Source organism: Anneissia japonica, unplaced genomic scaffold (genome assembly GCF_011630105.1).
Source record: "Anneissia japonica isolate Jap-2015-1 unplaced genomic scaffold, ASM1163010v1 scaffold288203_len51585_cov184, whole genome shotgun sequence".
Lineage (NCBI taxonomy): Eukaryota > Metazoa > Echinodermata > Crinoidea > Comatulida > Comatulidae > Anneissia > Anneissia japonica.
This window is the reverse complement of record NW_022709011.1, coordinates 12,686-27,100: the sequence shown is the minus strand read 5'-3', so window position 1 is coordinate 27,100 and position 14,415 is coordinate 12,686. Positions and strand designations below refer to the sequence as shown.

The 14,415-nt window shown below is 33.0% G+C and overlaps 1 protein-coding gene across 1 annotated transcript in view; it reads left to right on the top strand.

Moving 5' to 3' along the window:
- Positions 1 to 8,057: 8,057 nt before the first annotated feature.
- Positions 8,058 to 14,415, top strand: part of LOC117106641 (alpha-N-acetylneuraminide alpha-2,8-sialyltransferase-like) — a 13,582-nt gene continuing 7,224 nt past the window's right edge. Inside the window, exons 1-2 of the mRNA XM_033248037.1 lie at positions 8,058 to 8,245; positions 9,293 to 9,382. Coding sequence (XP_033103928.1) covers positions 8,172 to 8,245; positions 9,293 to 9,382 — 164 coding nt within the window. The 5' untranslated portion in view covers positions 8,058 to 8,171. The remainder of the gene's footprint in view (positions 8,246 to 9,292; positions 9,383 to 14,415) is intronic.

The following is a 14,415-nucleotide window of genomic DNA, read 5'->3' as shown; positions in this document are numbered from 1 at the left end:
GCTGTAAGTTGACGCGAATTGACGTGTACTGACGCAATCCGACATTACTTGACACGATTTGACCTAAAATGACGCGATTTCATGCGAGTTGACGCAAGTGGACAGCTCATGGTATGATCGCGACGTCCTTCTACCTGTCTCTTATACACATCTAGATGTGTATAAGAGACAGCCTTATCAGCAATCAGACTGTTGAATGATGTCTCCCACATGGGATACTTCAGAGGGTCTCCATTGAAACTTGCAACTCTTAATGGTGGTAACTTGAACGAGTCCACCAATTGCTTAATCAGCATTGGGTTGGTCACACTTGAACTATTTGGAGACACATCCTGATTAACTGCTGGAGGCAAAGTATTTAAAAACTTTCTAACACCTTCATCCGGTTCTTCAGCAGGGACATCTTTAAGATCATCATCCTTGATCAAAAGTTCATCTTCGCTGGTCTCATCGACCACCTCCAATAATGCCTTTGTAATGGCTACCTCCTTCTGGATTTCCAACTGCTCCATTCGGAGCTGTAATTCTTTTTCTTTATATTCCAATTCCACTTTATGTACAGCAAGCTGTTCCTCAAGTTTATCCTTTTTACTTTTAGTTGAGGCGATAATAGAACCTTTCCTCGAGAGACTCCTGACTGACATACGGTTACCAGCCTTACGTTTAACTCTTTGAGTTTCTTCTTCCTTTATAGTGAGGTCTGGTAAACTGGTGGAAGGTCTTTGGTACTGCTGTCGAGATCGAGCAGCCATATTAGCTTTTCTTCACTAAAACTTTGTGAATAATGTAGAATGCGAAACAACTTCAAATTAAAAATTACTACCAATGGAATCAGCATAAGATATGTAAATTTAATCGTTCAAACGTAGAAAGGATGATAAATGAAACGGTGAAAAAATGGTATAACAGTAGTAACGGGACGATGACAAGACATCTATCGAATACGAGAAGAACAACGTCAACGAGTATGAGTACGTGTACGTTTACGTTTACGTGTACGTGTACGTGATTCACAAAGTTTTGTAGACATTTCAATTAAAGATTTCGCAACTCTACAGATTCTAGATGGCAAGGCAGGCTAAATTAAGTACGAGAAACTTTACGTACACTTCTTTCCAAATGCCGCCATGGTTACCTTTGTTATACGTCAGCGTTATGACGCCCTCTATACATCTGGTTAATTAGGGCATTACAATTAGGATAAAGAAGTTATATTATTTTGAATTGTTTCACATCTGTTAACTTGTGAATTTCGTTTTCCCGCACTCTCTCAATTTTGTTTATTGGCCTGCCCTGTTCCGGTTTTGGACCAATTTTAAAAAATAAAGGTGTCAAAATACTGAAGAAAATACTTTTTCATTAAGATAATTATGTACATTTGATATAATTCACCCATTTATAGTTCAAAAATCTAGAGTTGCAATCCCATAAACTGAATTCGAAAGAAAAATTTTCTACATTGTTGCAATGTTAGAGAAGTGAAGTGAAAATACCTAATAAATTGAGCTTTTTCAGTGGAACTTAATATCTTCCAGTTGTCACCTTTTTTTATTTTTTAAAGACTAAAATTATAAGATAAGGGAAGCAAAATTACACTTTCATTCAAAATTGCCACAACTTTTTATATGTAAAAATGAAATCTGAACACTGTTTTAACATAATAAATATTCATAGATGTATGTCAGTCATTACAGATAATTATGGAAACTGCTGGTGATTCATGTTTTCGAATTTTGATGAAAGAAAAACGTTTGGGAAAACTGGATGATCTTGGTGTGGTCCATGAAACGGATCTTGCACTAGTTACGGAAGGATGAAATTCTAAAGGCCATAGATGTGCACAAGTGTAGTACACATTTTATAAAAGGGAAGATGTACTGTATGGATAAGGTGTGTTGCCAAACAATAATTGTCATTTTATTCTGATTATGATTGCTTGGAGACTGTATGATCCAGATGAGTTTGGCATTTGACAAATTACCATGCTACTTTTCAACTTGCCAGAATTTAACCCACAACTTTTGATGGTTAAAATATTTATAATCTTCCAACCTTTGGAAGAAAACTATTTATAAAATATCAATGCTTTCTTAATGTTTAGACGTAATTACACAACAAAATAAATGCATTGATTTAGTTACAAGATACATGCTACAATTATGTGCCCAAAATCCAGGATGTATTTTTTTCTTTGTCTAAAGTTTTAATTGTTTAGTGTTGTGTTACTCAGTCCTGAATTTTCTTTCCATCAGCAATTACTGTATGTTCTTTTTTCCAGCAACACGTGAACAAAACACTCCAGAAACTTTATTCCCATTTCAAGCCTAGGAGATTTATCCAGTTCAGAGCTAAACTCTGAGTACCTTGATCTTCTATCACAGAAGCCATTTTTTGCCAGCACTTCCAGGTACGCAGTACTGTACTGTATATCTAGTTCTAATTAGTAAATGTAAAAGACTACATTCAAATTGAATTTATCATCATCATCTGGTACATTGTTTTGTCTTGGGTAGATATTATGTACGTTAATTATTGCCATGAATTTGTTATAAATTATCAGTTTTGTCTATCACTCTCTTTAACATAGTGTCCAAAATTCAAAAGCCATTTTTTGAGCTCAACATGCCTAACCTGACATTATATTTTGTTGCTTGCTTGAATAACATTATATTTTGTTGCTTGCTAAAATAACATGGCCCTTAATAGGGTATGACTAGGATTATCTTATTATGTATTTATTGCCTTTGGAAAAAATGGGATGATACAGTAAGGTGATTATGCATCTAGTCGCCTTTCAAAATGTAATATTGAGTGGCCATATATATATCTTTGAGTGATCAAAACTATAGGATAAGAGTCCACTAGCATGGTGTTTGGGATGTTAAGTGGTGTAGTAGCATTGGGGTTAAAGTAATGCAATTCTATAATTATTATTTGTACAGTAGTTACTGTGCTGTGGATTAAAAATATTTTAAATATTGATTTCTATAGAGCAAAGGAGTCACTTGGACACAGAAGCATTTCAGTCTATGACAGTAGTAACAATCCTGGTGATGTCTACTGGAACAAGGTAGCTAATCAAGTTAAAAAAGTATTTTCAGAAAGGGGAATGACAACTACCTTCGTTAGAAAGAAATAGCTGGTCCGATATTGTTGATGACTCTACGTATGAAGATTTGTATTTAAAATTTGTTAGTAGCTATCAATCAACAATTATGATATTATTGTTTTTATGGGTGAGTCAGTATAACATAGTGTATTGCAGATCTTTGTAATATGTAACCTAATGTTAAGCTAACTACAAGTATCTGTATTCCATGAGTCACTAGCACTGAAAGTCCAATTGCCCAGCTAATTTACTAACATATTGAAACTTGTTAAAATTATGATTAAAATGTAATAAATCTTAATTTTAATTACAAGGAATTACAGACAAGGTGTTGTTCGGGTACATTTATCCAGAAGTGTGGTTTCCCTAACTAATGAATTTATGATTGCCTTTGCAACGTCTCTAAGATATGGTGATAGCAAATGATAGTAAACAAGCTAAGAAGTAGAGTGATTAAATGATAATCTGTTAGTACTGTACAGTGTTATTAAGCTGGTTAGGATCCAGAATTGTGAAATAGTCTTAAAATATACTATTGATTATTGCATTCTACTAAATTGTTTTGTATAGATATTACTATAAATGTTGATTTATGTTTAACGATTCAGTTTTACTTTATGCATTATAATTAAACTAGTGTGGTAACTTAGAAATAATATGTACTATTTATCTTCTCAGTAACAGCAAGCCAACTAAGTTCTCTTATTCTGATTATTCATAGACATTGTATTTCATAATTTAATATTACAGTAAGAAATACAACATCAGAATGACATACAGTACTATTACAAAATATTCTTATTGGCATAATAATATGTACCATTTCATGATTTATTATAGTAACCAAGATTTTACAACATTTTGTTCTGCAGTTTTCATGATAGTTAATAAGTACAGTAAGTAAGAAAAAGTACACCAGACATCTGTTGAGGCTCGTTTTTCTTCAACAAAGGCGTGTATTTCAGTTACAAATATAATTTTTTTTTTAAACAGTCTAATGAAGATTCTTTAAAACATTTCTTAAACTATGGACTTTATAAACAATTTTCGTTATTTTGTTTACTTTTGTTAGCCACCAAAAAAAATGTAGTGGGAATTTTTGCAAAAGTAATTTAGACAGTAATGTATTGTATTTTTACAGAAATTATTTTTAATAAATTTAAAATTGTAATTCTACATTATTAACGGTTGACAAGCTTATTATTTACGTCACCTGTGATTCTACGTTACGGTTGACGACCGGAATTCATATTGACAATAATTTACAGTATTTTTACAGGAATTACTTATTTACGGTACCTGTTAATTTACATTACGGTTGACGAACGACATTAAACATTGACAGTAATTTACCGTATTATTAAGGAATTAATTATTCACCGTACTGTGATTCTACATTACGGTTGACGACCGGCATTGAGATTGACAGTAATTTTCCCTATTTTGACAAGGAATAATTATGAACGGTAAACATGATTCTACATTACGGTTGACGACTGGCGTCCTGATTGGCAGTATTTTAACGGTATTTTTACAGGAATAAATTAATAACGGTCCTGTGATGCTACATTACGGTTGACGATTGGCGTCCTGATTGCCAGTATTTTGACGGTATTTTTACAGGAATAAATTAATAACGGTCTTGTGATTTTACATTACGTTTGACTACGGTATTTCGATCAAATGTAATTTACCGTATTTTTACAGAAATTTATTTTTAACGGTAAATGTAATTTTACATTACGGTAAAGTACTGGCGTCCTGGTTGCCAGTATTTTGACGGTATTTTTACAGAAAAAAATTATTAACGGTACCTGAGATTTTACATTACGTTTGACTACCGTATTTCGATCAACAGTAATTTACCGTATTTTTACAGAAATTTATTTTTAAAGGTAAATGTAATTTTACATTACGGTAAAATACTGGCCTCCTGGTTGCCAGTATTTTGACGGTATTTTTACAGGAAAATGTTTAACAGTGTATATATGTTACCCAAACGACTTCAGCAGTAGCCCCGTAAGATCAAGTTTATTGTTGCCAGGGAACGGATTTTCATATAGAATCGTTTTGATACTCTCACAAATACCATGATTAAAGCAGTCAACGTTTTTAATGGAGCGTTTGAAGTTGCTACGATAAGTTTCATTAAATATATATTTGCATAGAGAAAAGTATGATCGATTTGCAAACCGATTTTTAATCATATCAACAAGTGTATTCTTTTGAAAAAGATATATCTTTTTCCTGGTCGTTAAGAAGGTGAGCATAAAAAGATCTCGCCTTGGATATATTATTCATAATTAGGCATACAAGGTCCAGTTGGCGTGTAATTAGAATATCATTTATTTTTGGAACGTTTAGGGCATGTAACAGAGGTGTAGTTTTACAGTATTTCATATGCAAACGTTTTTGCCACTTTTTATCATTGCTAGCCCAGCTATGACGAAAGCAGCGAACTGAGGTCAAATCAACCCCGCTGTACAATTAGGTTGGATCAACATTGGGTTTGTTTCATTTTCATTATGGGGTTAAACTACTAACAAAATTCAATTTGCACAACCAATATTCTTTTGTTAAAACCCTACGCTACACCCCTACGGAAATTTTCAAATGGTCCAGACTATAAATTACATTTTTTGCAGAAATATAGCAAAATTGCTGCAAGTATCTTGTCTTGGGACATTTGTTTTTTAATAAAGGTAATAAAAGCACTCAAAAAATCCAACTGATAACTAAATTAGGCCAAATTACATGAAGAAAGAGTCAAACACTGCGAACACAAGTCAATCAAACAGAAGTATGACGTCATACCCATGAATCGGACTATCACGCTTGAGAGATTTTTTGACCCCATGAGAGGCAATCGTGGATTGGATGAATTTTATATTTTATTATTTTCCGATTAAACTACCCAACCAATCATACTAAGTTTTATATCAGCTTCAAGCTTATTATATTCCCTTCTCGAATCCACTTGGGCCAATTCGAACAAAGCAATAGGCTGTGAGTGAGGGAGTAAGAAACGAGCTCGGAACAGTCAAAAACCTCAAATTTCTTGAAATTCCCTATCTGAGTCGGCGTGACGAGCTGTTATAAATTGGCGTATTCCGACAAAACTGTAGGGATTTTTTTCATTTTTTCTTCACGAATTGGTAGATTAATATTTTTTACAACATAATCCGCTTGGGCCATTACAAGAAAATCATAGATTTTGTACCAAAAATGCATTTTTGTGAGAAAAAAAATCCAGTTTTCTCCAATGGTTAAGGCGACCTTGGAGAGCAAACGATACAACGTTTCCATATGTGAAGACCAACTGTTGCTTTAATAAGCTTATTCTATGTAGTTTCTAATTTGTTCAAAAAATTTGTATTGGCGTTAATACACTGACAGCCATAGATTAGAATAGGGACCAACACGCTGTTCCATACGTGTGTTTTAACGCATGTAGGACCTTTGCACATGCCTATACATTGCAGGGAGTAAAATGCTCTTTGGCACTTACGGATTCCCTCATCAAAGTGTTTATGTGATCTACTAAGATCGTTTGATGAAATAACTTACGGAGTCAGTAACATCAAGTTTAAAACCATTTAGGAACCAGGAGGGTTCAGTCATAAATGTATTATTACCGACGACAGTACATGTAGTTTTACTCGGATTGAATCGTAATCCATGAGATGAGATATACCAGTTAGCAGCAAAATCAATTAAATTTTGGAGCCCAGTGGTCGTTACGCTAGCAAGCAAAATATCATCGGCATAACAAAATGCGTTTAAGGCAGAGTGGGCAATAACTATAGGCCTACCGCAGTTTAGAGCTTGAATAAGATCTTTAGTAAAATAGATTAAATATGAATGAAGATTACAAGCCCCCCTGTCTTGTGCCTTTACGGATAGAAATTTTTCTACTTAGGGAACCACCCCACTTCACCTTCACCGTCAAATTTGTGTACCAAGATAGTAAGCATCTCCACCATGTCAAAAATGACATCATGTGGGATTGCATCAAACGCGCCCTCGGCGTCTAGAGAACACGAAAATACATTGGAACCGTTATTGATGCAGTAGCCGAAGACGTCATTGACAGTGGTGCCAGCCATGACTGTTCCTCTACCATAACACCAAATTGTAAAGGGTCAAATTCAAAATTACCATATGATTCAAGAAAAAACCCAACTCGAAAATTGTTGAAATGGTACTAGAAACAATAATTGGCCTGTAGTTTTTAATGATGGATCAATGTTTAGTTTTTTAAGAATAGGTATGAGGTTACCTTCATGAAATTTACAGGGAACAATGCCCAATTGTAAACAAAAATTTAAAATACTAGCCAACACATCAGGTAATTTAGAGTTGATACTATGTTTCAAACGGTTTGCGGAAATTCCGTCAGGCCCTGGGACTGATTTTGTATTAAGTAATGTAATTAGCTTTTAAATTGAGAATTTGTCAAAGTTTGAACTGACGAAAACAGCCTGCCTTAAGGTCTGGGCTTTACACTTAACAGATTCTGTGGCCTGTTGAATTTTGTCCGACTTAAATTCGTTAATATCAAATTTGGTTTCATAGAAATCAGCTAGAATTCGAAAAATAATGGTTTTTGCCTGTTTTTTTTTTTTTTTTTTTTTGGCCTGTTTTTTTTTGTTTTTTTTTTTGTTTTGGATAGGCAAGTTAGATGACAAAACAATTAAACCCCATGTAAATCATGATGGTGCAATGATTTTGGTTCTCTATACCACTCTGTTTTTGTGGTTTACTTTACTTTTTTTCCCCCTTTTTTTTTATAGTTATTTTTAGATAGTCTGTTCTTTTTTCAGTTCTTTGAATCTCTTTCGTTATTCCGCTATTCCAGTACGTTCACCTTGCATTTTCTGGGTGACGCTTACAGACCTAGTTTATTTTTGCCTTTTTAATCAACCTAGTATTATTATCATAATTATCATCATTATCATAATTATTAATGATTTATCATTTCGTTTTTTGTTAAAGGGATAGCCGGTTCATTATTATTCGACTCTTCTCTTCTGCTATCCTCTTTACGGGAATTATTACAATAATGCTTGTATATATCACAAGTTCGAATCTAAAACTAGCTGCACACTTCACTTCTAAATGTTACCGGTACCATGTGTAAGTATACAAAATTATATACACATTCATACACATAATTATAATTTTCAAGTCCCCTGTCGTTTAATGGATGTGCCACGTATGACAGTGATTAAGTTCACTGATTGGCATATCCTTGGCGCTCGTGAATAAAGAAATGAAATGAAAAAAGATAATATTTTTTTTAATTTTACCATTTTGCAAAATGGTACAGCCCTAAAGTACAAAGTACATTGTTTAAGTATGTTATATGACTACCTGAATGTGCTATTGTAAATTGACGCCATTTCAGTGATTATTATGCTGCTATGTCAATATGTTCTTGAATAAAGCAAAAGTTTGAAACAGCGAAAATAAAATAAGAATTAAAATGTGTGTTACCAATATACTACAAAATCATACAAAAATTTAAATTTATACGGTTTTACTATTGAATAAAGCCAGTGAAATTATTTGATTATAAAAATAGTTTGACCCATATTAAACCCTATTAAGATGACACTACTTTATGTCCTATCACCAAAATTGAAAAAGACTCAATAACCATTTTGTTACAAACTAATTTAATTCTATTGTAGCTTGTTCTCAGGCCAATCGGTTAAAAATTGTGAAAATTTAATTAATGTATAACCGCATGTCAAAAGCCCCCACTAAGGAGAATATTATCCCTATTCAGGGAACATCCCTGGACCTTAAGGATCACATATTTGGTCGTCCCAAAGACGTGTTCCCTGAATAGGGGCTTAGTGTATTAGCATACAATAGATCAAAGATAGCAATAGACAACAATAATGGTTTTTTTTCTGATTTACAGACATATGATTTGATTCTTTCCTTTGCGTAGACCCTTAACCTAAATTTAATGGTTATAAAAGTTAAAAATAATTTAATCCTAAATAACAGAAAACTGATATTTTCTCCTTGAATATAATTTGTATCTCATATCTTACCTTATTCTTAATGTACAATTACAGAATCACTTTAATAATTAGATGATATGGGCGTTTTAGGAAATTTTAACTCAGACAACATCTCTTTTCATTTAATATATATTAATTGTTCTTAAAGAAATCATCATTTGGCAGCACTGACGAGGTGCAAGGAATACAAGTCAATCGCATTCAATGTTACGAATCAATCATCGTCATCATATTATAGGTATATAACTTATTATATTTACAATATAAATTTGACAAACTCATGATCACTCGATCAGACGAGTTACAGTTCTACCGTGTTGTTGCTTGAGTATAGTGAATGTGTTATTTATCAGGCCTGGATCATCTCCATAGCACATGGAACATTATGTTTATGCCAATCTTATTGTTAATGTCAATGATAATTTCAATATCTATGTAAATATTAAAGCTATTGGTAATGTTAAAGCCCAATTCCCGGCAAAATTTCACTAAAAACTGACTTTTTAAAAAAAATATGCATTTGCATTACTCCAATTATTATAAATCATGGAAAAATATTGGCATGAATTTTAGTTTTATGCAAAAGAATAAAAAAAAAAGGGAAATACAGACTATTTCTCATGAAATATTACCATTTTCTCGACGAATTCATCGTTACTAGGCAAATTCAGAGGTTGTAGATCGCATCCACTGGAATACTCTCGCTTTTATGTATACTTTATCCAGTCAATAATGTGCGCCCTCTCTAATGAGATTAATTTTTGTACTTCGCATTTCGCACAATGCGGTCGTTCGATTAGGCTGAGATATGTTTGTTTAAGTGTCGAAATCTCAGTCAGAATCAGTTTTTTTAACAAATTTGAAATAATTCATATGAAATATTATATTTCGCAAGTGTCAATACTATCAACGGAAAATATCATGTCGGCCGTTTTTATGTGTGATAACAGAACCTAAATAGAGGTAAGGCTAGGCATAGCCTAGCAGCGTTGGATAGGCTAATGTTTTCGGCGCCTACAATATTTCTTCTCACGACATATCGCAAAATTAAACATGAAAAATTCATCCGCATTTATATTTTGTGTGGAACACAAAAAAAATCAAATTTCAGTCTTTTTTTTATATTTTTTTCATTCTTAGGAATGTCTAAATTCAGTTAAACTAGCAATTCCGTATTATATTTATAAATCTTTATAACATTATAAAAAAATTAGATTTTCCTTAACAACTGAAATTTTGCCGGGAATTGGGTTTTAATGTCATTGCAATTTATCGTAAATGTTGCTAATTTTAATGTTGCTATTATTTTTCTTGTAACTAATAAAGGTAATGATGAGAAAAATTTCCCACTCTAAACTAAGGAGAAAAAATAATTATTGATGAAAATAATTTGCCGAATATTATTGACTTATTGGCATTCTAAATCAATGTAGCCCTTTAGACGCACGGAGGGAATAGTAGGGCGAATGAAGGCAGTTGGACCATTTTAAAAACACAGATTTGTACAATTGTTTCACGACATTCTTTATTAGATACAGAAGCCCTAGAGTGGCAAATCAAGCTTGTGGGGTGGGGGAACAAAGGGGTGGAAAGAGACCCTCATACACTCCCCCAAAGCCCTGCAGCGGCATAATAAATCACTAAACCCAAGTGTGAAGGTAAGATAATAATAATAATGGCAGGATGCGATTTTTTTTAGTGAAGAACCAAGCATAGGGAGACATATAAAGCGCTCTGATTGGCTAATGATAAGATGACATAATCGCACTTTTGTTTGACAGTCGCAAGGTATCTCGCACACTCGTCAGAGCAATGCGGCTGCGATACACGCCATCCGTGCACATACAACGCGCCGAATAAAGGCATGTTTATACTTCAACAATAAAGATAAAAAGCTAAAAAGTGATTGTTAATATAGAAAACAAAAGAAATAAGAGAAGTTTTTACACTAGGACGATTCAATAAAGATTTATCGTGTATACGATAACAAAATATTTTAACAAATCAAATCAGATGACGGCGTCATAATCATGGAAAAACGATAAAAGCGTTGCTACTACTACGATTTTAATGTTTTTCCATGATTATGGCGTCATCTGATTTTAATTTTTCCAAAATATGTTATCGCATAACTGATATATCGTTATCGAATCGTTCTAGTGTAGAAACTTCTCCTATTTCTTTCATTTTCTATATGAACAATTGCTTTTTAGCTTTTTTATCGTTATCGTTATCGTTGAAGTATAAACAGGCCTTAAGCCTGATTTTTATACGTGTAACAGATTACAGTATTGGGAACAACATTTAGTAGGCTACCAGGGATCACAGACTTTTAGGCAAGATATGTTACACTGTACCTTGTTTAAATAGCGATTTCGAATAGTTAACGCACCCTCCCCGACGAAAAATAGAAATTTTAGAAAAATATTTAAAAGTGTTACATATTTTTATTATGGCTTTTACTCCTCTGAAATATCCACAAATTGGATAAATTTAAAGCATTTTCAATCTCATTACAACACTTGTTTCAATTCATATCTATGAAAATTTTATTTTCATTTTGTCCTTCACTTTGCTTTTGGCAAAATCATTTTGCTAAATAATTCTTCCCTCCCGCTGACGGCTTCTTCAAAAATAAGTTCACTAAACAAGGCACAGTATTATTATTCGAAAAGTCTTTCCTTTACTTACCTGTGTCTATATGTCTGTTAATGGTAGTCAATCAATATACAAATAGTGTATAGTGATATTAAAGCTGTCAAAATTTAGTATTCACGACAGCAACAGTAATATAATAATAAGTATTGATAAAAGTTAGTGTATTGCACCACTTCAATTTATATTTTCTTTTTTTTTCTCGAATTATAAATAATAACAATAGTTATAAATGATATAATAAAGTGTGAATTAACAGAGATAATTCACAGCTAATAAATTAAGGCAACCCTTAATTGTGTTTGTAAATATTAGCTAACAAATACAGTAATAAATATGATAGTACAGAAGAGTCAGAAAAGTAGATGTGTGACCATTAGTACAATCACAATCTTTATCTATTTTTTAAATAAATAATGCAATATCTATTTTTCAGAAGTGAACTCTTTAAACTATTACTATTATTTGGCAAGAGTGTAATTTACATTTTTTGACTTAAAAGAATAAGTTTTTTTCAAGGTTTTGGTTTTCTGTATACGCTAGGTTATGGGAGACATTCTTTCTTTTTGCTTTCAAGAAGTACTCAGTGGAGCATTTTCAGTACAATGTTCTCTTCGCACAAACTTCCATTACCCAATTGTGTCTTTCCTAAATCTTCTAAATTTATTTTGAAATGTATAGACAACATCTGGCTTTTTACTTTGTACATTTGCTCATGTATTTTGGTTAGGCATTCATCTGGAATTGGCTGTGTTGAAGGTAGTTATGAGATGGTTCTATGCAATGTCTATCAGTCAGCGTTCCATCCAGAAGCATCCCAAAAGGCCAAATTCTCACTCTGTGGTATCATGTCATGGACCTAAAAAAACCACCAGATTCAAGTATTTAATTGTGCTGTACTGTGCATCCGTTTATTATGTCATGACATAACAACATCAGCAGTTTGAGGAAATTCATTATCAAAAAAACCTGGGTTGCTACTTATTTGTAGGTTGGTTGATATTTAAAAATATTACTTTATTTATTCAAACATCACATCTCAAACAATAATATAAGGTGGCCAAAGACCAAATTGCATTTTACTTGTGACGTTACATAATATTCATTAAAAAAGGGATATAAAGGGGCCTATAATAAAAGACTAGACAGTTAAAATGTTGTAACATCATATAAAAATACAAAATAGAAAAATCAAAATGGTAAAAAAAAAAAAAATACAACCAATAATTTAAGCAACTGAATAATAAAGAAAGGGGGCATCTCACATTGCCAAGTTTGCTGTTAGTCAAGTATAACATTATAATTTTAAAATTATAATTATAATATAAAGTATTGGAGAGCTGTGGACAAGAGGCCAGACAGGGTCTAAGCCCTAGTAGTAGTAAAGTTTGGTAGTAGGGTAGTTATTGATTAATAATTATTATATTACAGTATTGAGATGTAGAAATATAGGAAAAATAGACTATTTGGGCCTTAAACAGGTTGCTCTGCTAGGTACTTCTTCAGAAAAAAAAGGATGCGAACTTGTTATACAAACAAGGCCTAGTGTCTAAGTGTTGCACTGATCTTTCTTGCATCATGATTGATATGGGATAGGAGTGTAGATCCATCTTCCAACTACGCCAAGGGTAGGCCTTGCCTAGAAAAAAAAACAATGAATTTGAAGAAGCCCGTTAGAGGGCCTCCTTCACTTGAGAATTACATAGTACTGTATGGTATGGTATGTTGTGTTGTATGCATGTAATAACAGTTACAATTCGAGCGGATTTTTTTTTAAATTATTATTTTTCGCTTCACTTTTTATGACATCATCACCTTGATTTTATGTTCGTAAAATCGGGAATTCGTTAAATCGGGGTTCGTAATTGAGGGTTTCTACTGTTAGCTTTCTTGAGATCACTTTCACTCGCACCGTATCCGTATTCGAGTGCGAGTTTTTGGTTAACTCTTGTGCCAACTTGTGCGATGATTTCATCCTATCATTAGCCAATCAGAGCGCTTTATATATTTCCCTATGCTTGGCTCTTCACGAAAAAAAAAATTCGCTGGCAGGATGCGAAATTTGTTTTGGACGTTTGAGGCAGTGTCGATTGGTGGCGCTATAGGATTCGGCAATAAAGTCAGAGCAGTTTAATAAGCAAAGCAACGCTCCAGTAGGCCTAGTGTATTATGCAGGCGTATGCCTAACCTACGAGGAAGAATACCGTAGAATATTTGAAAACCACAGCCTTGGAACCCCTTTTTATTATAATTCTGATATATATATATACTGTCTCTTATACACATCTAGATGTGTATAAGAGACAGATTTTACTTTGGGTCGCTGTCTAAAAAAACATCATAACTCTCTCACTGTGTTCAATGTCAATGAGCGCACTGTAGTTTGCCATGTGTATGTTTACATTTTGTATCAATACGTCACGTGACCAGTAATAGCTGGAGTCGCCGATTCGGTCAATTGGAAATAAAGGCGTTTATCGATAAAAGCTGGTGATTAATCGCTTCTAATTCTTTTTCATGAATATTTATACCTATACTACTCTGTAGTTTATGTTTATCAAATAGTAAAATGTTTACGTTATTAATTCATAATTATAAAAGGCTTGGACCATGGAC